Consider the following 19,863-nt stretch of genomic DNA (forward strand, 5'->3'; position numbering starts at 1 on the left):
CCTCTCCCTCCCCTGACCCGCCTCTCCCTCCCCCAGCAGGCTGTGCTGCTCCAGGGCAGGAGTGATAGTTTCCTCATCTCTGCATCCTCAGAGCCGCACCAATAGGTGTTTTGCAGATTTTTTTTTTTTTTGGCCACACCACACGGCATGCGGGATCTAGTTCCCCAACCAGGGATCGAACCCGCATCCCCTGCAGTGGAAGTGCAGTGTCCTAACCACTGGACCACCAGGGAAGTCCCACCAATAGGTTTTTACTGGTGAATTTGTTTTCCACTTTTCATTAACCAAAGACATACATAAACACTGATAAAAAAGCAAATGTCCTCACAGTAATGGATAAAATCCACACAATAACCCTTGCTATTCTGTTTTCTTTACACTTGAAAGAAATCTGAAAATAGTGATTATTCGCTCTCTCACTCTTCTAAGGGTTTGGAATGGCCGAGGCTGCAACAACTCCCTCCCTAAGCACTAAGGCCCACGAAAGCAGGTCTCAACTGCCCACCTTTGAGTGCTCTGGGCCTGGCTGGCACACGGTGGGCTCTTCACGAGTGTTTATTAAACTAATTTAAAACTAAACTACAGGGACATCCCTGGCGGCCCAGTGGTTAGGACTTCACGCTTTCACCGCCGAGGGCCCGGGTTCGATCCCTGGCTGGGGAAATAAGATCCCATAAGCTGCATGGCGCGGCCAAAAAAAACCCCCCATAAAACTAAACTACAGAAATGTAAATAGCAAGGATTTCTAAGGAACTCATTCTTTCTTCTTTTCTCCCAATCTATATTTTTACACGCTATCACCCACCTTGCTGATTGTACTCCCAGCCAAACTTCCCTGAGTCAGTGAGCGCCTGGCCCAAAAGGGCGGCTTCGTGCATCAACTTCTTTGCGATGCAGCCGACATTCACACAAGTGCCACCAAGACCTGAGAGAGAAAGTCATAGTTGTAACGTTGTGTGTGTGTGCGTGTGTGTGGTTTTGCACACGTGCAGAGTGGGTGTGATTAAAACGTGGAAATGACAGACTTGACGGTCATGCGGTCACCATCACGCCCCACAACAACACGAAATGATTCACCGAACTTGTTGACCGAGGGTCCACGAAGGAGGCCCAGGGATGTGCCAAACATGGACGCGCACGTGAGCTGTTTTCTGGGGACAGAGTCCAAAACTTCCACTTGAGTCTGACCCACAAAGCGGTCAGAACCGCGTCAGGTTAATTAGGGCCATGCTGCACTGAGGCCAAGACTGCAGCCTCCAGCCTTTGCTTCTGCAAACCTGAGTCCTCCTCTGAGCCAGCACAGGTCCACTGCCAGCTGCCAGGTAACATCTACTCTGGATCCTTCAACAACACGGGGCTAGAGACAGAAGAGCCCTCTGAGAGGACATCTCTCCTGGTGTCCAGGTTAAGCGGGCTCTTTCTGGACAGGAGAGGGGACGGGGGCAGAGGAAGGAAGAAGAAAGACAAGCGTTCCAACCATACGAGCAAAGTTGAGGTGGACTCTACCCTTAATACATGAAATTCTAGGCTAAATTTTTTTGAGTAAACTTGAACTTTAAAAACCAACTTTCCCGGGGCTTCCCTGGGGGCGCAGTGGTTAAGAATCCGCCTGCCAATGCAGGAGACACGGCTTCGAGCTCTGGTCCGGGAAGATCCCACTTGCCACGGAGCAATGCAGCCCATGCATCACAACTACTGAGCCTGCGCTCTAGAGCCCACGAGCCACAACTACTGAGCCCGTGCACCACAACTACTGAAGCCCGGGCGCCTAGAGCCTGTGCTCCGCAACAAGAGAAGCCACCACAATGAGAAGCCCACGCACCACAACAAAGAGTAGCCCCCGCTAGCCGCAACTAGAGAAAGCCCGCACGCAGCAACGAAGACCCAACACAGCCAAAAATAAAATAAATAAAATAAATGAATTTATTACAAAAAACAAAAACAAAAACCAGCTTTCCCATTTTGTCAGGGTTCTGGCAGGGAACACGTGACACTCCAGCTGGGGAACTGAGCAGAGGGTAGAAATCATTACAGGGTGTGGCAGGAAGACCAGTGGGTGCAAGGGGGGCCGCCACCAGCCCCGTGAAGGGGTGAGCGACGGGGCCAGGGCTGGACCACAGAGGAGAGCCAGCCTGCAGGGCCTGGCGGGCCTGGAGACCCCACCCTACGCTTCCTCCTCTGCTCTTCCCGTTACCCCAGTGGCCACGCCCCAGCATAAGCCAGAGGGCACGCAGCCAATTCACCAGTTTGTGGGGAGAGCAGGGTACAGACAACGGGGATGGACCGAAGCACAGACAGAAAACACCCAGCGCAAAAGCTATGCCTTCTATGCTATAGTGAAAAGAGCGTGGACAGGCGAGCACTCTTGTCTACAGCAAAGTCCCAGGCTGGGAGCTTGCTGTGCGTTGCGTTAAACGGACCTGGGATGACCACACACACTAAGTCAACTGACCATCCTGCAGCCACTGGGGTCCATGATAAAATCAATGCAGAAACACAGAAAAGCATCATGGCCAACTCAGGCGAGCACAACGGGGTGCACACACCACTGTGCGACCACAACCGTGTGAAAACACCCATGCGTGTGTACAAAAATTATTCTGGCAGAAGTTTTGGAATACTGGGGTCATGGAATTTTTCCCTTTCGCACAGTCTTCCTTAACTATTTTCCTATTATTCTTCCAGTGTCTCCTCTTGCTAACAATGTGATTGGAGATTTAGTCTCCTCACCCCTGAAACAGGTGGGTTATACTCGAGACTGTTGTGAGGACTGAGGGAGGCTGAACCGACAGAACCGCCACCGCACGATGGTGGGAAGAGCAGCTCACCCCACGATGTGCCCTGGGGCGATGGGACCACGAGGTCCAGCACCATGACTCTCCCCCGCAAAGCAGCAGCTTCCTACGAGAAAAGCCACAGATAGAGACCTTGTCATTTTCCTGACACTCCCCCGACTTCTCTCTCCCCTAAACGATGACGGTGTTTGTGATGAAACCCAGTTTTTCCTCTTCATTAACCAGCTATTACAAAAACAGAGTAGACTGGAACATCATAAATGGCTTTTTTTTTTAAGTAGCAGAAGAAATGCTCGTGGCAACCACCAGGAAAATTATCTTCGGTTGTCATTTTCTTCATACCTGAGCACACGAAAGGCCGCCAGAGCCACCACCAATGACAATGAGGTCGTAATCATATGCTGGATCTTCCTGAAGGAGCTTCTGTAATAAACCACTCTGATGTGCCTGAGGGTTAACCAAAGGAGAGAACACAGTATGACTTGTTTTCAAACTATTTCTTTGTACCCTATGCTTAATCGGCATAAATTTCTTTTATAAAAATCTTGGAGGGCTTCCCTGGTGGCGCAGTGGTTGAGAGTCCGCCTGCCGATGCAGGGGACACGTGTTCCTGCCCCAGTCTGGGAAGATCCCACGTGCCACGGAGCAGCTGGGCCCATGAGCCATGGCCGCTGAGCCTGCGCGTCCAGAGCCTGTGCTCCACAACGGGAGAGGCCACGACAGTGAGAGGCCCGCGTACCGCAAAAAAAAATAAATAAATAAAAAATAAAAAAAATAAATCTTGGAAACAGTTGACCTACAATTTCTGTAAGTTGGAACTGTCAGTTTACCTGGATGGCATTCAGTTGGGTCCAACTAGTTAGAACGGATGGCAAAGCACATATATTTTGTTGGTTATCACCCAATACTGAGGCATGTGTCCAATGATGGGGAGGTCATGGCCTTATATCCATGTCAGACAAGGTCATTTTGTAAGCAGCTCTTCTGCCCTTTTCTGTTTGCTCGTCTCTGCTTTCCTCAGACCTTAATTGTAAAACTGAGCTCATAGGTAACATTTAAACTAGCTCCTGATTTCTGCTCTACTGAATGCACGCGATACCTCGCCTGACCTGTTGACTCCTTTCCTGGATTAAAAGGAGTAAGAATGAAGGATTAAGTAGGCAAAGAATGACGGACTCTCTATGCCCATCTTCCCCCTTAGCAAATCTGCAGGTGGACCACGTGGGCAAGACGGCATCCAAAGGAAGCTCAGGAGAAGCCAGCAGGTCTGTACACGATGGAGAAAAGACGAAGAATCTGACCTCCTGTCTTAATGATTAACTGAGATTATTTCCCCCTTTTCCCTTTAAAAACGTTCACGGCCAAGCAGAATCTTCCAAGTTGGTTTTGGGACATGGGTCCGCCTTCTCCCCAGATGGCTGGCTTTTCTGATTAAAGCAACTTTCCTTTCTACTAACACTTGCTTCTCGATATTGGCTTTCGAGTGGCAAGCAGATAAAGCTGAGTTACAGAATAACTAAGTGCAGTTAAATAGCCAAGCGCCATTTTTCAAGATCCTCTATACTTTGTTCACCTGTGCCAGTCTTCACTTTGAAAACAATTCTCATGCATCAGCAGCAGGACATGCACTTTGAAGATTTTCCTGGTTTCTCGTAAATTGACCTCAATCTTGCAACTTCCTATACAACACAAACAACTTGCTTTTTCTGGTCAGGAGGCTGACCCTGCAGCACATTCTCTTGTCCACTTGGCCCTCCTTGTGGTCAGAAGAAGCTTAGATGAGGTCAGAGGCTCCATATGTGACTAAACAATAGTTCTGTCTGTGCGAAGTCGGCTGCTCAGTCCCAACACACTGGCTTTCGAACGGGCTCATCCTGGGAGCGCAGTGGAAGTGCCACACGACCACAGACCCAGCAGATGTCTCGTGCATGGTCCCAAAGCCGGGTGGCCTCCTGATTCCTAGGGGCCCGTAGGGAAATCCACCTCCTAAACAGCTGCTGTCCAAGGGAGAGTCTTGCAGTCTCGAAGTAGAACTGACGTCTCTACAGCCCCAGCCCATGCTCTGACAGCGTTTTCCCAGCTAGGACTGGTAAGATCTGCAACTCCAAAGGTGTTTAGAGGCTGTAAACTATGGTCCTTCCCACCACGTGAGTTGGGTTATAGCTTCTAGGACACACAGAGCAGGCTGTTACTAGATAACAATGCCAATCCCAGGTTAACATACAGCGTAGCCAAACTTTTCTCCCGACAAAAATATAATTCTTAATTGAAATCTGAATATAAGTATTTAATCAATCACTGATTATTACCATTTGCATACATACATAAAGGATACAAGAGCAGAATTTTAATAAAAGCGAACAACTAGTTAAAATACAGACCTTATTTAATAAATAACAATTTGGATCTATCTCTACTTAACCGGATGATTCCTGTTCATTTCTGCATTCTAGGAATCAAATAAGCAAAGCTTTGCGAAGCTCGCAGGGTCAGTAGCCTTGGTAGGAGTTTTATGCACCCTGGACCAGAATGTTAGTGTTGAGCTCATTTCACTAAACCTTGAGGAGGGAAGAGGCCTTGTTTCTGTCCCATCAGGAGGAAGAGAGCAGGGCCGCTGACCTGTGTGTCCTGCAACCTCACTCACAGCCTCCTCCCTCTCGGCTTCTGAAGTTAGAATTCGTAGAAAAGCTAATTTCCATTAAAGCAATCAAGATTATCTGATAACCATCCTATAGGCTTTTGATTTTACAAGCTCCAAAAGACACAAATGAATAGACTTCTAAAAATCATCTCCTCCCTGTTTTAAATATTTTTTTAAGACAAAATTTGCACAAACAGCATTCCAGAACACACGATACTATCATTACCTGGAAAGCTCGGTCACATCCGCCCACGTGCACTTTATTCACAGAGATATTGGGCACGGTCCTCTGATTAGTGATCTCCAACAGCACCTCTTGAACACTGGCCCCATCATCTAAGGAATAAAAGATTAAATATGTAAAACACTGCCAAGGTTCTAAGCCTTTGTGAGCTGAGCTGCAGTGTTAGGACACTCAGACACCCACATTTGCACACCCACAAAGGTCAGCATATCGTACAACTTTATAAATGATGGCTCGAGAGGGGAAAACACTCAGGTGTTCGAAAGAGCCTTAAAGAATAAAGACCAGTCTACTGACTCCTTTTGAAATAAGCACTTCTAGATTAGGATTGGATTTATGATCCAAAGAGTAGGCAGAGACAGATAAGAATCCTCTTTAAAGAGCAAATGTAAAACACAATCCGCCTTAACAGTGGTAACTCAGAAAACATCTCCTGTAATTACATTTGAAAACTCTTTATGATCATGGTCCCTAAAAGCAGAACTGGCCCATAAGTACTTCAGGCGCCCCACTTGGGATAGGCTTTAGAAAAGTTTCAGAGACTCTAGAACACTTCACTTTTAAAGTGACCTGGCTAAAAGGAGGGGTGAAGTCCATGAAGGCTCAGATCATGTTTCTGTTCATCATGACGTCTCCCACTCCTGCAAAACACGTGCACGTGTAAAGTGCACAGATGACAGGAATTCAAAAGCATGAAGCTGGAAAACTGACGTGTTGCCCCTCAGGGGTAATACACTCAGGAAACAGGGGCAGATTCACTTCATTTACCACAGCTTAATGTACTGTGCTAGACAGTTGGCAGACACATCTGAGATGCCTGAAGGACTTCCAGCTGACCGGCTTATACATCTTCCTTCTAGTCCCTCCCCTCAAATGCAAAAAACATAAACAAAAAAAATCTACACAAATTATTTTCATATACAGGTTCATTCTCTGCGAGGTTGAATGTAGATGAAATCAGCTCATCTAACCGAAAGAGACAGGAGTAAACGGAATTGAATGAGGCAAACGGAAAGAAGTCAATCTTGTTGACCTTTATTACCAACACCAATGTGTACTAATCATTCTACTTACTAACTTGATCAAGTTCCAAGATATTACAGTCAACTCCCAGGGAAGAAAAGAGTTCCTTAACCTGCAACACAAATGCACCTAAGGTTTACTCTCACAAAGACTTGACAGAGCTATGAAATACGGGCACAGGGACAGGGTGTTCACAACACATGTTCCTCAGCGACATGAGCTCTGCTCTATGTTCTCCTGCCTCCTCTATGCATCTTCCCAGAAAAACCTCTCCCCACCTCTTTCCTTCCTTTACAATCTGCATTCTCGATTTCCAAATCAGTAACTTTTGCCCAAATCCCCTTTCTGAACTCAGGACAAGCAATATTTCTCCACCTGGCTGACCACAGGCACCTCACTGCGCAGCATGCCCCAAATAAAATTCATCTGTTCCCACATCACTTTTCCTCTTTGCGTTTTCTGTTGACAGTCACTAAGCCATTCAACAAATACTCAACCATCACACGCCTACCATAGAGGTCACCCATTGTTCTACATACTCAAGATACAACAATGAGAAAGACACCACCCCTGCCCTCCAGCAGGGGAAAGAGACAAGGATTCCACCCGATTCCACCCTGTCACCACTCACCAGTTGCTCGAACACAAAACCCTAGGTCCTTGCTACCCAAATGGGGCACCAGCAGTGCAGGCATTGCTAGGAGCCGTCAGACATGCTCACGCAGGCCCTGGCTGCTGATCTGCGTTTTGAGAACTCTGCAGAGCGCAGACTGTGAGTCACTGCAGCGCTTCCCTGTCCTGCAGTGCCTCCCTCCCCTCACTAACTCCTCATCCACCAGGTAATTACTAAGTCTCGACAGTCCTCTCTACATGGAGCTAGGTCACCTTTCCAGTTCCCCACAGTGGCTGTCCTCAGCCAGTGATACCTACCACGGGGACTTCTCAGCTCCCTCCTAGGGGTTCTCTAAGTTGCAGCTGATGAGGTCAGCTTTCAGCAGGGCTCCAACCCTTCAACGCCCTCAGCCCTCAAGGTAAAGCCCAGGGGCTCCAATTCCAGGATGGAGGCGTGAGGACCCTGGCAGGCCTGCTCCCTGGCAAACGTCCACAACTGGTGAAACTTGTTTAAAAAGAGCCATTTAAAGTCTCTCGAAATTGAGGGCACACAGCAAACAAGGAAACATTTATTGAAGAAAATCTATTAGATGTCAGTAAGAGCGGGAGAGTCTGAGGCACCTGAGCCATGACCTGCGCCTTCCCTCCTCTGCCCCTGTCAGCGTGATGAAAGCTCCACTTCAGGTGAACGTGGCCAAGGGAATGAGGCTGCCTGTTCCCTGAGATCACAGCCACCAGAAGGGTCAGGTCACCACCATTTCCCAATCTCCCCACAGCTGTGAGTGGCAGAGGCTATATTCCCAGGGAGCGTGGCCAGCAACACGGGAAAAGCTCCCTTCCTTCAACCAGCCCCGCTAACAAATCCAAGTTTCCATCCCAGGCAAAAACACCGGGGCCCTGATCCGCCTGGCCCCAGCCCGCTGGTGGGGCAAGGTTCCAGGCTGGGAGAGGCCACTGCCTCACCAGAGCTGCTCGTAAAGCACGTTGTCGCGCCAAGACAAGGGGGTCGCTATCCCCACCCCAGCTCTGGAGTGAGGTCTCAGAGACTCTGCTCAGGGCAAGAGGTAAACCACAAAATCAGAGAGCTCCAAACTCTACCCAAAGGAACGCACTTCATTTGTTCAAGTCTAAAGGTGCAACTGAAACAATGGAGATTTCAGTGGTGAGCAGTTAAGGGTAGGCTGGTAGCTCCATCCTCTGTAGCCAGCTGGTTTACTAGAGAGCCAGGGAAGGACATATTGAACAACAACCCTTCTAGGGTCAGAACAAACTGCAAATTTGTCTCAAAAACTACAGCTGCAAAGGTGCCCAGATTTACTTAGATCAGCAAATGGAACAATTTACACACCAGGGCACTGTCAAAAACAGCAGAGCAACTAACCTGCGATTAGTGGAGCCTAACACCTGGCATGACACTGACAGGGTCAGAAAATATAACACAGACGCCCAGCGAGAGCCCTGCTAAACCCCTGTTATCCCAGGGTGGCTGTGTAGACCCAAGGCTGCACCTCTGAGGAGCATGGGAGGCTCCATCTTCAGGTGGAAACAAACTTCCCCCACATAATCAAGCCACCGCGCTACAAAGAAAGAAACAAGCAAGGAAAAACAAGCCACAGAGAAGGAGGGGTCCAGTATCTGGAGTTGTTATCATACATTACCTAAAATGTCCTGGTTTCGACAAAAAAAATTACCAGACATACAAAGGAACAGGAAAGTGGATCCATACACAGGAAGAAAAGCAGGCAAGAGAACCTGCCTCTGAGAGGTCCCAGATAGCATGATGAACTGGCAAAGCAGCCACTGTAACTACATTCAAGGATCTAGAGAAAAGCATTTATGCTTCAGGAGATATGAAGGACGGTATGATGCTAATGTCTCATCCAGTAGAAAATATCAATAAAGAGGCAGAAATTATATAAAGGAACCAACTGGAAATTATGGGAAAGTACAATAACTAAAATCGAATTTCCACTATAGTATCTCAACACTGGACTTGAACTGGCAGAATTAGCAAAGCTGAGGACAGATCAGTGGAGATTATGCAGCCTCAAGCCACAGAGAGAAGAGATAAAGAAAAAGGACAGAACCTTAGAGAAATATGGGACCGCATTAAGCACAATGTATGCATGGTGTGAAAACCAGTAAGAGAAAGAAAGAAAAGGGCAGAAGAAATATTTGAAGAGATACACAAAAATATCCCAAATTTGATGAAAAATTGCAATCTAAATCCAAGAAGCTAAACCATGTCAAAGTAAGATAACTCAGTGAAGCTCTGGAAACTGGTCAGAGATCTACAGCAACCAAGTGAATGCTCAGTGAAGAAAGAGCCACATTTAAATGGTAGAGAATTCTGTGGCGCTTTCCATCTCCCCAGTGCTGCACAGCACAGTAAGAAGGGAGCAGCAGCCTGGGCCCCCATCTCTTTCACAACGTGGAGAGAGCAGAGAGGCCCTCGCCCCCATGTGAGGGCTGCCTGGAGGACTGGTCTCGGTGAAGCCTAACTGAGACTGCATGAAAAGCACACATACAGACCCAGGGAAGATGTCCAGAAAAGGCCTCCGAAGAGCTTAGGCCTCCATGCTGCACTGGTTAGGGCAAGTCTTCCCTAACTTGGAGCCAGTCTGTGAAGACTGGGAGAGGTGGCCGTATTTATAATGCCAAATTTTCAAGAAAAGATCACATGCATACAAAGAAACGGAAAAAATGGCCCACTCAAAGGAAAAAATGAATCTCCAAAAATGTCCCTGAACACATATAGACTTCATTCTTACTAGACAAAGACTTGAAAACAACTGTCTTAAATATGCTCAAAGAGGAAAACACAAAGAGCTAAAGGAAATCGGGAAAATGATATATGAATAAAATGAAAATATCAGCAAAGAGATAAAAATAACCAAACAGAAACTCTGAAGGTGAAAAAGACAATCAATGAATTATAAAATTCACTAGATGAATTCAAGAGCAGGCTCAACCAGAGAGAAGAAAGAACCACCAAACTTGAAGACAGGCCATTTGAAATGATTAGGTCTGAGGAGGAAAAGGAAAGAAGAAAAATGAACACGGAGGAAGTGACTTGAGCGACACCATTAAACAATATACACGTTATGGAAGCCACAGAAGAAGAAATGGGGCAGAGAGCTTATTTGAAGAAATAATGCCCCAAAACTCTCCAAATTTGAGGAAAGACATGAATATACACATACAAGAAGCTCAAAAAAACCCAAGAAGGGGAATTCCCTGGTGGCATTGTGGTTAAGAATCTGCCTGCCAGTGCAAGGGACACAGGTTTGATCCCTGGTCCAGGAAGATACCACATGCCGCGGAGCAACTAAGCCCGTGTGCCACAACTACCGAGCCTGCAAACCACAACTACTGAGCCCACGTCCCACAACTACTGAAGCCCGAGTGCCTAGAGCCCATGCTCCACAACAAGAGAAGCCACCACAATGAGAAGCCTGCGCACTGCAACAAGAGTAGTCCCTGCTTGCTGCAACTAGAGAAAGCCCACGCAGAGCCATGAAGACCCAATGCAGCCAAAAATAAATAAATAAATAAAATAAATTTTAAGAAGCCCCAAGAAGGATAAACACAAAAAGACTCACACCAAGACACATTATAATCAAAACGTCAAAAACCAAAGACAAAGAGAGAATCTTGAAAGTAGCAAGAGAACAGCAGCTCGTCACCTACAAGTGATCCTCATTAAGGTTATAAGTGGATTTCTCGGTAGAAACCTCATAGGCCAGAGAGAGCTGGATAATATATTTAAAGTTCTGAAAGAAAAAAACCAAAAACAAAAAAACAACTATCAACCAAGAATTCTATATCTGGCCAAAAAACAAAAAGAAAAGTCCTTCAAAAATGAGGGAGAAGCTAAGACTTTCTCAGATAAACAAAAGTTGAGGGAGTACATTAATGCTAGACCTGTCTTGCAAGAAATGCTGTAGGCAGCCCTTCAAGTTGAAATGAAAGCATGCTAGACAGGAATGCAAAGCTATATGAAAATACAAAGTTCTCACATAAAGGTAAACATATACAAACAAACAGACCAGTATTACTGTAATTTTAGCTTATAATTACATTTTTTACTCTTCTATTGGATTTAAAAGACATAAGTCAGAAAACAACTGTAAGTCTATGGATACACAATATATAAAGATGTAATCTGTGACATAACATGAAGGGATGAAGGGGGAGGGGTCAGAACTGTAAAGGAGTAGAGTTTTTGTATGTGATGGAAGGTAAACTGCTATTACTTTAAAATAGATTATATATTTAGGATGGTATATGTAATTCCAATGGTAACCACAAAAATATCTACAAAATATACACAAGGGAAACAAGAAAAGAGTCAAAAAGTATCATTACAAAAAATCAACTGAACATAAACGAAGACAGTAAGAGAGGAAATGAAGGCCAAAAACTACAAGCTATGCAGAAAACAAATACCAAAATGGCAAAACAAGTCCTTCCCTAACAATAATTACTTTAAGTGTAAATGGATTAAACTCCCCAAACAAGAGACATAGACTGACAGAATGGACAAAAAGACAGGATCCAACATTATGCTGTCTAGAAGAGACTCACTTTAGAGCTAAGGACACACATAGGCTGAAACTGAAAGGATGGAAAACACTTGCCAAGCAGATAGTAACCAAAAGAGAGCTGGAATGTTTATACTAATATAAAACAAAATAGACCTTATGCCAAAACCGGTATAAGAGACTAAAAAGGACATTATATAGTTTATTATTATTACTATCATTATTATTATATATATTTTTGGGCTGCGTTGGGTCTTTGTTGCTGTGTACCGGCTTTCTCTAGCTGCGGCGAGCAGGGGCTACTCCTCGTTGTGCTGTGTGGGCTTCTCATTGTGGTGGCTTCTCTTGTTGCAGAGCACGGGCTCTAGGCACGTGGACCTCAGTAGTTGCAGCACACAGGCTCAGTAGTTGTAGCACGTGGGCCCTAGAGCACGAAGGCTCAGTAGTTGAGGCTCGTGGGCTCTAGAGCACAGGCTCGGGAGTTGTGGCACAGGGGCTTAGTTCCTCCACAGCATGTGGGATCTTCCCAGCCCAGGATCAAACCTCTGTCCCCTGCATTGGCAGGCAGATTCTTAACCAGTGCACCACCAGGGAAGTCCAAAAAGCACATTATATGTTAAAAGGACATTGTATGTCAATTTACCAAGAAGACATAACAATCATAAAAATATATCCACCAAACCTCAGAGCTTCTAAATATATGAAGCAAACACTAACCAAACTGAAGAAAGAAACTGATAGAACTAAATTATAGTAGAAGACTTTAATATTCCACTTTCAAAAATGGATAGAACAACCAGACAGAAGACCAGTTAGGAAACAGAGGGCTGAAAGAACACAATAGACCAATTGGACCTGACAGACACATTACGTAACACTCCACCCAAAAAATGTAGAATACACATTCTTCTCAAGTACACATGGAACATTCTCCAGGATACATCATACCCTAGGTCACAAAAGCAGTCTTAGTAAAAAGATTAAAATATATAAAGTATCTTTTCTTACCACAGTAGAATGAAACTAGAAATCAGAGCACAAGGAAAACTAGAAAATTCACAAATATGTGGAAGTTAAACATCACACTCTTAAACAATAAGTCAAAGAAGAAGTCACAAGGGAAATCACAGAATATCTTGACAAGTGAAAATGAGGACACAACATACCAAACCTTAGGGGATGCAGTGAAAGTAGTGATAAGAGGAAAATGTACAGCTATAGATGTTTACATTAAAAAAGAAGAAAGACCTTAAATCAGCAACCTAACTTTACACTTTAACTAGAAAAAGAACAAACTAAACTCAAAGCTAGCAAAAGAGAGGAAATAAGAGCAGAGACAAACAAAATAGAGAATAGAAAAACAATACAGAAAATTAACAAAACCAAGAGTTGGTTCTTTGAAAAGATCTACAAAATCGACATACCTTTAGCTAGATTGACTAAGAAAAAAACAGAGAAGCCTCAAATAACTAAGATCAGAAATGAAAGAGGCAACATTACTACTGTTTCTATAGAAATATTACAAGACAGTACTCTGAACACTCTAACACTAACAAATCGGATAACCTAGATAAAACGGATAAATTCCTAGAAACATGGAACCTACTAAGACTGAATCATGAATAAGCAGAAAAAGTGAATACACCTGTAACTAGTAAGGAGACTGAATCAGTAATCAAAAGCCTCCCAATGAAGAAAAGCCCAGGACCAGATGGCTTCACGGGTGAATTCTACTGAACATATAAAGAAGAGTGAACACGGATCCTCCTCAAACTCTCCCAAAAATTTGAAGAGGGAACACTTCCAAATTCATTCTATGAGACTACCATTGCCCTGATACCAAAGCCAAAAACACCACAAGAAAACAATGGACCAATATCCCTCATAAATACTGACTGAAAAATCCTCGACAAAATAAATATTAGCAATAGGAATTCAACAGAGTATTAAAACTATTATACACTATGATCAAGTGGGATTTATTCCTAGAATGCAAGGATGGTTCAACATACAAACATAGATTAATGTAGTACACACCACGTTAACAGAATGAAGAGAAAAAAACCCACATGATCATTTCAATGGATGCAGAAAAAGCATTTAAGAAAATTCAACACCCTTTCACGATAAAAACACTCAAAAGACTAAGAATAGAAAGAAATTACCTCAGCATAACAAAGGCCACATAAAAAAGACCACAGCTAACATCAGACTTGATGGAAAAAGACCGAAAGCATTTCCACTAAGATCAGAAAGAAGACAAGGATGCCCACTTCCGCCATTTCTACTCAATATAGTACTGGAAGTCCTAGCTAGAAAAATAAGGCAAAAAATAAAAGTAATAAAGGGCAACCAAACTGGAAAAAAAAAGTAAAATTATCTCTGTTCACTGACAAAATGATCTTATATGAATAAATTCCTAAAGATTGTACAAAATACGTTATAAGTAATAAAAAATTTAGGAAAATTTAGGATACAAAATCAACACAGAAAAATAGCTGTTTTTCTATATACTAATAATGAATAATCCAAAAAAAGAAATTTAAAAAATAATTCCACTTACAATATCATGAAGAAGAACATTTAGGAATAAAGTTAACTAGGAGGCAAAGACTTGTGCACTAAAAACTGCAACACACTTAAAGGAGATACCAATAACTGGAAAGAAATCCTACGTTCACAGATTAGAAGACTTAATATTGTTAAGATTTCAATACTACCCACCCAAAGTGATCTAATCTCTATCAAAATCCCAAGAGTGATTTTTGCAGAAATAGAAAAATCCATCCTAAAATTCATAAACAATCTCAAAAGAGCCCTGAATAGCTGAAAACTTCTTGATAAAGAACAAAGTTGGAGGTCTCACACTACCTGATTTCAAAAATTGCTGCAAAGCTACAGTAACCAAAACAGTGCGGTACTGGCATAAAGACAGACATGAAGAGCAGCAGAAGAAAATACACAGCCAAGAAATAAAGCCTCACATATAAGGTCAAATAACTTTTGGCAGTGGTGTCAAGACCATTCAATGGGGCAATGACAATCTTTTCAATAAATGGAGCTGAGAAAACTGGATATCCATATGCAAAAGAATGAAGTTGGACCCTTACCTAACCCCATATACAAAAGTCAACTCAAAATGGATTAAAGACTTAAATGTAAGAGCTAAAACTACAAAACTCGTAGAAGAAAACATAGGACAAAAGCTCTATGGCATTGGATTTGGTGGTATTTTGCATATGACACCAAAGGAATAGGCAGCAAAAGAAAAGAGAGAAATTGGACCTCATGAAAGTTAAAAATTTTGTGCATTAAAGGACACCATCAACTGAGTAAAGAGGCAACTCCAGAATTGGAGACATATTTCAAATCACATATCTGATAAGGGATTAACATATGAAATATATAGAGAACTAGGGGCTTCCCTGGTGGCGCAGTGGTTGAAAGTCCGCCTGCTGATGCAGGGGACACAGGTTCGTGACCCAGTCTGGGAGGATCCCGCATGCCGCGGAGCGGCTGGGCCTGTGAGCCGTGGCTGCTGAGCCTGCACGTCCAGAGCCTGTGCTCCGCAATGGGAGAGAGGCCACAGCAGTGAGAGGCCCGCGTACCACACACACACACACACACACACACACACACACACACACACACAAAAATATATATATATATATATATATATATGAGAGAGAGAGAGAGAGAGAGAGAGAACTAAAACTAAACAAACAAGAAAAACCCCAATTTAAAAATTGATCAAGTACTTGAATAGACAGTTCTCCAAAAGAGATACTGTCCATTAATAAATGGTCAATAATCATGTGAAAAGATATTCAACATCATTAATCATTAGAGAAATGCAAATCAAACCACAATGAGATATTGCTTCACACCCATTAGGATAACTATTATCAAAACAAAAACAGTATAAAAAACAGAAAATAACAAGTGTTGGCCAGGATGTGGAGAAACTGGAACCTTTGGGTACTGCTGGTGGGAATTTAAAATAGTATGGCCCCTATGGAAAACAGTATGGTGGTTCCTCATAAAACTAAAAATATATAGAAATACCATATGAGCCAGCAATTCCCCCTCTGGGTATAAGCCCAAAAGAACTGAAAAGAGACCCAAACAGATATTTGTACACCCGTGTTCACAGCAGCAATATTCACAGTAGCCAAAAGGTGGAAGTGACCCAACTGTTCATTGATGGATGAATGGATAAAGGAAATATGGTCTATACAGACAGTGGAATAGTATTCAGCCTTAAAAAGGAAGGGAACTGTGACCCATACTACAATACAGATGAACTTTGAGGACATTAGACTAAATGAAATCAGCCAGTCTGAAAACGACAAATACTGTACGATTCCATTTATACGAGGTACCTAGAGGAGTCAGATTCCTAAGACAGGAAGCAGATGGTGGGGCCAGGGGCTGGGGAGGGATGGGGAGTTACTGTTTAATGGGGACAGAGTGTCAGCTGGGGAAGATAAAAAAAGTTCTGTGGTTGGCTGGTGGTGATGGCTGCACAGCAATGTGAATGTGCTTGATGCCACCGAACTTAAAATGGTTAAAACGGTAAACCTTAGGTTACGTGTATTTTACTACAGAACAAAAGAGCTAAGCAATGGAAGTGTACATTTTTCATCCACAGATGTAATGAATTAAGGGTTGGGGAAAGCGTGGCTTACAGTGATGTGGGGAAGGGGCTAAAAGGTGAGGGCGTGGTTTTCACTAGTTCCTTTGGGCCGTGGTCTTGCACGTGGCTCACAGGAAGTTCCCGCCTGGTCAGGTGCCTGCACGTTCAGCCCACTCCTCACACTGTTGCCAGACTCCAGGTCACACGTCAGACCCTTTCACTCCTCACAAGTCTGACATCATGAAGTCCACACTTACTACCACGCATTTTTAGATATCAATACTGCTGAGAAACTGAAGTTCGGCCATTTGCCACTTTACTCTCCTGATTCCCTTTCATACACCCTGTGTTCAGCCCCACTATTTTCATGGCCTCATCTCCTACCTTTGCCTATAGGAACTCCTCAGCTAGATGCTATTCCTTGCCTACATCTACCTGATCCCTCAAGGACCAGCTTAAACATCACGTTCTTAATTTTTCTGATCCCCACAGAAGAGCTGTTTTTGCCTCTCATTCCCACAGCACCTGTCTCGCACACGCGTTTCTTTGGGTACCTGAGAACTGGCTGATTACAGCTCCGTTAGACCACGAGTTCTTGGGAGGCAAGGCCACAGTTTATTCATTTCTGCAGCGCAAAACACTAAGCACCCAGTTACACTTGCTGAATGACATTAGCGGCCCAATAAAGGAACAAACCTCTCTACCTGACTCTGCACAGGTAGGGAGGTGGAATACGGTGTCCAGTCTGGGTGACACATTTAAGCGGTTCATGGTCAAACTACTGCACAGTCCATTTAGTGAAGGGTCACATGTAAAGACAAATGACATAAACACATGAAAAGCTTGGCCAGGAAAGAAAAACACTCAGAGAAAATACTGAAATATCTGCCATCCAAGTAGAAGCCAGATGCTTAATTCTATGCACTGCAGCAACAATCACCTCCAAAAGCGAGTAAATGTTTCAGGGAGACAGATTTGGGCTCAATTTTTTAAAAATTCCAGTAAATGGAGCTATCCAATTATGTAACAGGACTCAAAGTAGTGGCCACGTTGTTGGGAGGGGTGACGCACACAGCACAGAAAATCATCTGTCCTAAGATTTTCTGTGTCAGCAAAGGTTTGACCAGAACAATCTAAGGCTGTTTATTCACTCAACTCACTTACCTGCCTCATACTACTCTAGGCCCCAGCGACACAGCAGTGGCCAGGCACAGTTCTGACTGCTTGGCCCTTTTATAAGCTCCAAAGGACTACTTAAATACGTAGAGAAAGAAGACAGAGGCTAGAAAGAGACCAACACATATGAGAGAACCTGACAGGTGACGAGTGAGCATTCAAACCACCGTGGAAAGAATGGACTCTCCAAAAAATGAAGCAGGGACAACCGACAAGTTATAAAGGGAAAACATGAATTGGATCCCCACACGTCCTCAGCTTCAAGTCCAGGTGGAATTAAAGAAGGGGGGTGTGAAAAGCACACTCTAAAACTTTCAGGAGCTAATACAGGAGAGAATCTTTACGACCTCAGAGTAGAAACAGATTTCTTAAATAAGACACAAAAAGCACAAACCAGAAAAGAAAAAGAGTGATAGTCAACCATGTTAAACTTCCAAACTTCAGTTAACCAAAAGATCCTGAAAAGAGAGTAAAAAGAAAAGCCAAATCTGGGTAATTTTCCAATACATATCACCAGAGGACTAGTATCCACAATACATAAAGAACGCCTATAAATCAGTAACAATAAATAAATAAAACAACCTAACAGAGAAAAAAGCAAAATACCTGAACGTTTTGCAGAAGAGGAAACTCAGATGACCCGTAAACACATGAAAAGATGTTCAACGTTATCAGGGAAATGCAAAACTAAAGCCACAGTGAAATACCATCTCATAAATGCCAGAATGGCAATAATTAAATATATCAACTGTTGCCAAGGATGTAGAGTAATGGGAACTGTTAATACCCTGCCAGTGGCAGGGTAAGTGGTAAGACCACGTGGAAAGACATTTTGGTATCACCTCGTTAAGGAAGAAATCATGCTTCCTCTGTGGGCCAGCCGTTAAGCTTCAAAATGCCTACTCTAAAACAGCGAGTCTTGTGTACGTGCACCGGGCCATACGGTAAGAATAGGCATAGCCATGTTGTACTGAAGAGCAAAATACTAGAAACAGCAGAACTGATACACTGTGGTTATGAGTCATCCAAGGGAAGGGTACAGTAATGAAAATTAACAAACCCCAGTTACAGGTACTAACATGCATCAACCTCTAAAACATAACTGTTGAAGGAAAAAAGTGCAGAATACAAATGCATGATTCTACTTAACATAAAGTACCAAAACAAGCCCAAAGGAACAAAGTACGGTTTAATGATACATATGTTTGGCGGCAAAACTGTAAGGAAACGCAAGGAATTCTGGCTAGTGGTCACCCTGGTCGGGAGGGGGTGGGGCGCGGCGGGGTGGTATATGAACCAGGGGGGCTCAGGAGGCTCCTGCCGGAGTGTGGTCTTCCTAGAGAAACTGGAAGGTGCACGTGCGGGATACACGTTTGCCTGAACAACGTATAAGTCAATGGAAATCTGAAAATAAGATTGAAAATCCTAATTTCACGCACCTATCCCAACAGTTTATGCTGGTGCATCTTCCGCGTATTATTTCGACTTTCAGTAACGGGAAGTATAGCTCAAATATGCAAAGTGCCATCATACACATGGGTCTGTCTTCCAGAGGATCACTGCTCAAACTCACAACACAGGTGCAGTGAGGGGCCGCGGGCAGTCCGGCCCAAACTGCCGCTGAGGCGCCAGGAGGACCAGGGGCACGCGGTCGGGACGGGGCCAGGGCCGGCCTCTCCCCGCAGCTCTCCGCCCAGGACAGGACTCGTGAGACCTTTTCCCTCCGGACCCCCCGCCCACGTCCACCAGGCTCGCGGCCAGGGCAGGACAGCGGCTCACGCCCGCAGGCCCGTCCGGAGGCTGAAGGCAGGACCGCGTGGCCCAGCCGAGGACGGCGGGGCCGGTGTAGCCTTCCGGACGGGGTCCGCGGGCGAGGGCGGAACGGACGGGGCCGAGGCCCGGGGAGCGGGCGGACACGGACCAGCGGACCCGGGCAGGGGTGGGGGGCCGCGGAGGCGACGGACCAGTGAGTCCGGAAGCCCCTGCCCGCCTACCCGCGCACTGTGCGGACAGTAGCTCTTGCTGAAGATGACCACTCGGTGGCCCTCGATGAGGCCCAGCAGGCGGCGCCGAAGCTCCTCGCGGGCCGCGGAAGACAGGCGGCTGGTCCCGGGGGCGGACAGGCGGGCCCGGCGCCCGGGCGGCGACCGCGGCACGCATACGCCGCGGACATTGCCCAGTCGGCGGTTAGG

At 44.8% G+C, this 19,863-nt stretch overlaps 1 protein-coding gene and 1 non-coding gene across 2 annotated transcripts in view; both read right to left on the reverse strand.

Annotated features, from left to right (window-relative positions):
• The window catches only part of TXNRD3 (thioredoxin reductase 3), a gene marked incomplete at its 5' end in the record, with an annotated part of 38,935 nt that extends 19,075 nt beyond the window's left edge, over positions 1-19,860 (reverse strand). Inside the window, 6 exons of the mRNA XM_007465293.1 lie at positions 806-925; positions 2,829-2,901; positions 3,138-3,242; positions 5,663-5,772; positions 6,755-6,815; positions 19,666-19,860. Of these exons, the coding sequence (XP_007465355.1) occupies positions 806-925; positions 2,829-2,901; positions 3,138-3,242; positions 5,663-5,772; positions 6,755-6,815; positions 19,666-19,860 (664 nt within the window). The remainder of the gene's footprint in view (positions 1-805; positions 926-2,828; positions 2,902-3,137; positions 3,243-5,662; positions 5,773-6,754; positions 6,816-19,665) is intronic.
• TRNAG-UCC (transfer RNA glycine (anticodon UCC)) lies at positions 161-233 on the reverse strand. The gene has a single exon. It is a non-coding gene; the product is annotated as a tRNA-Gly (tRNA).
• Positions 19,861-19,863: the final 3 nt, after the last annotated feature.

The sequence above is a fragment of the Lipotes vexillifer genome, unplaced genomic scaffold (assembly GCF_000442215.2).
Source record: "Lipotes vexillifer unplaced genomic scaffold, Lipotes_vexillifer_v1.1 scaffold1115, whole genome shotgun sequence".
In the NCBI taxonomy this organism is placed as follows: Eukaryota; Metazoa; Chordata; class Mammalia; order Artiodactyla; family Lipotidae; genus Lipotes; species Lipotes vexillifer.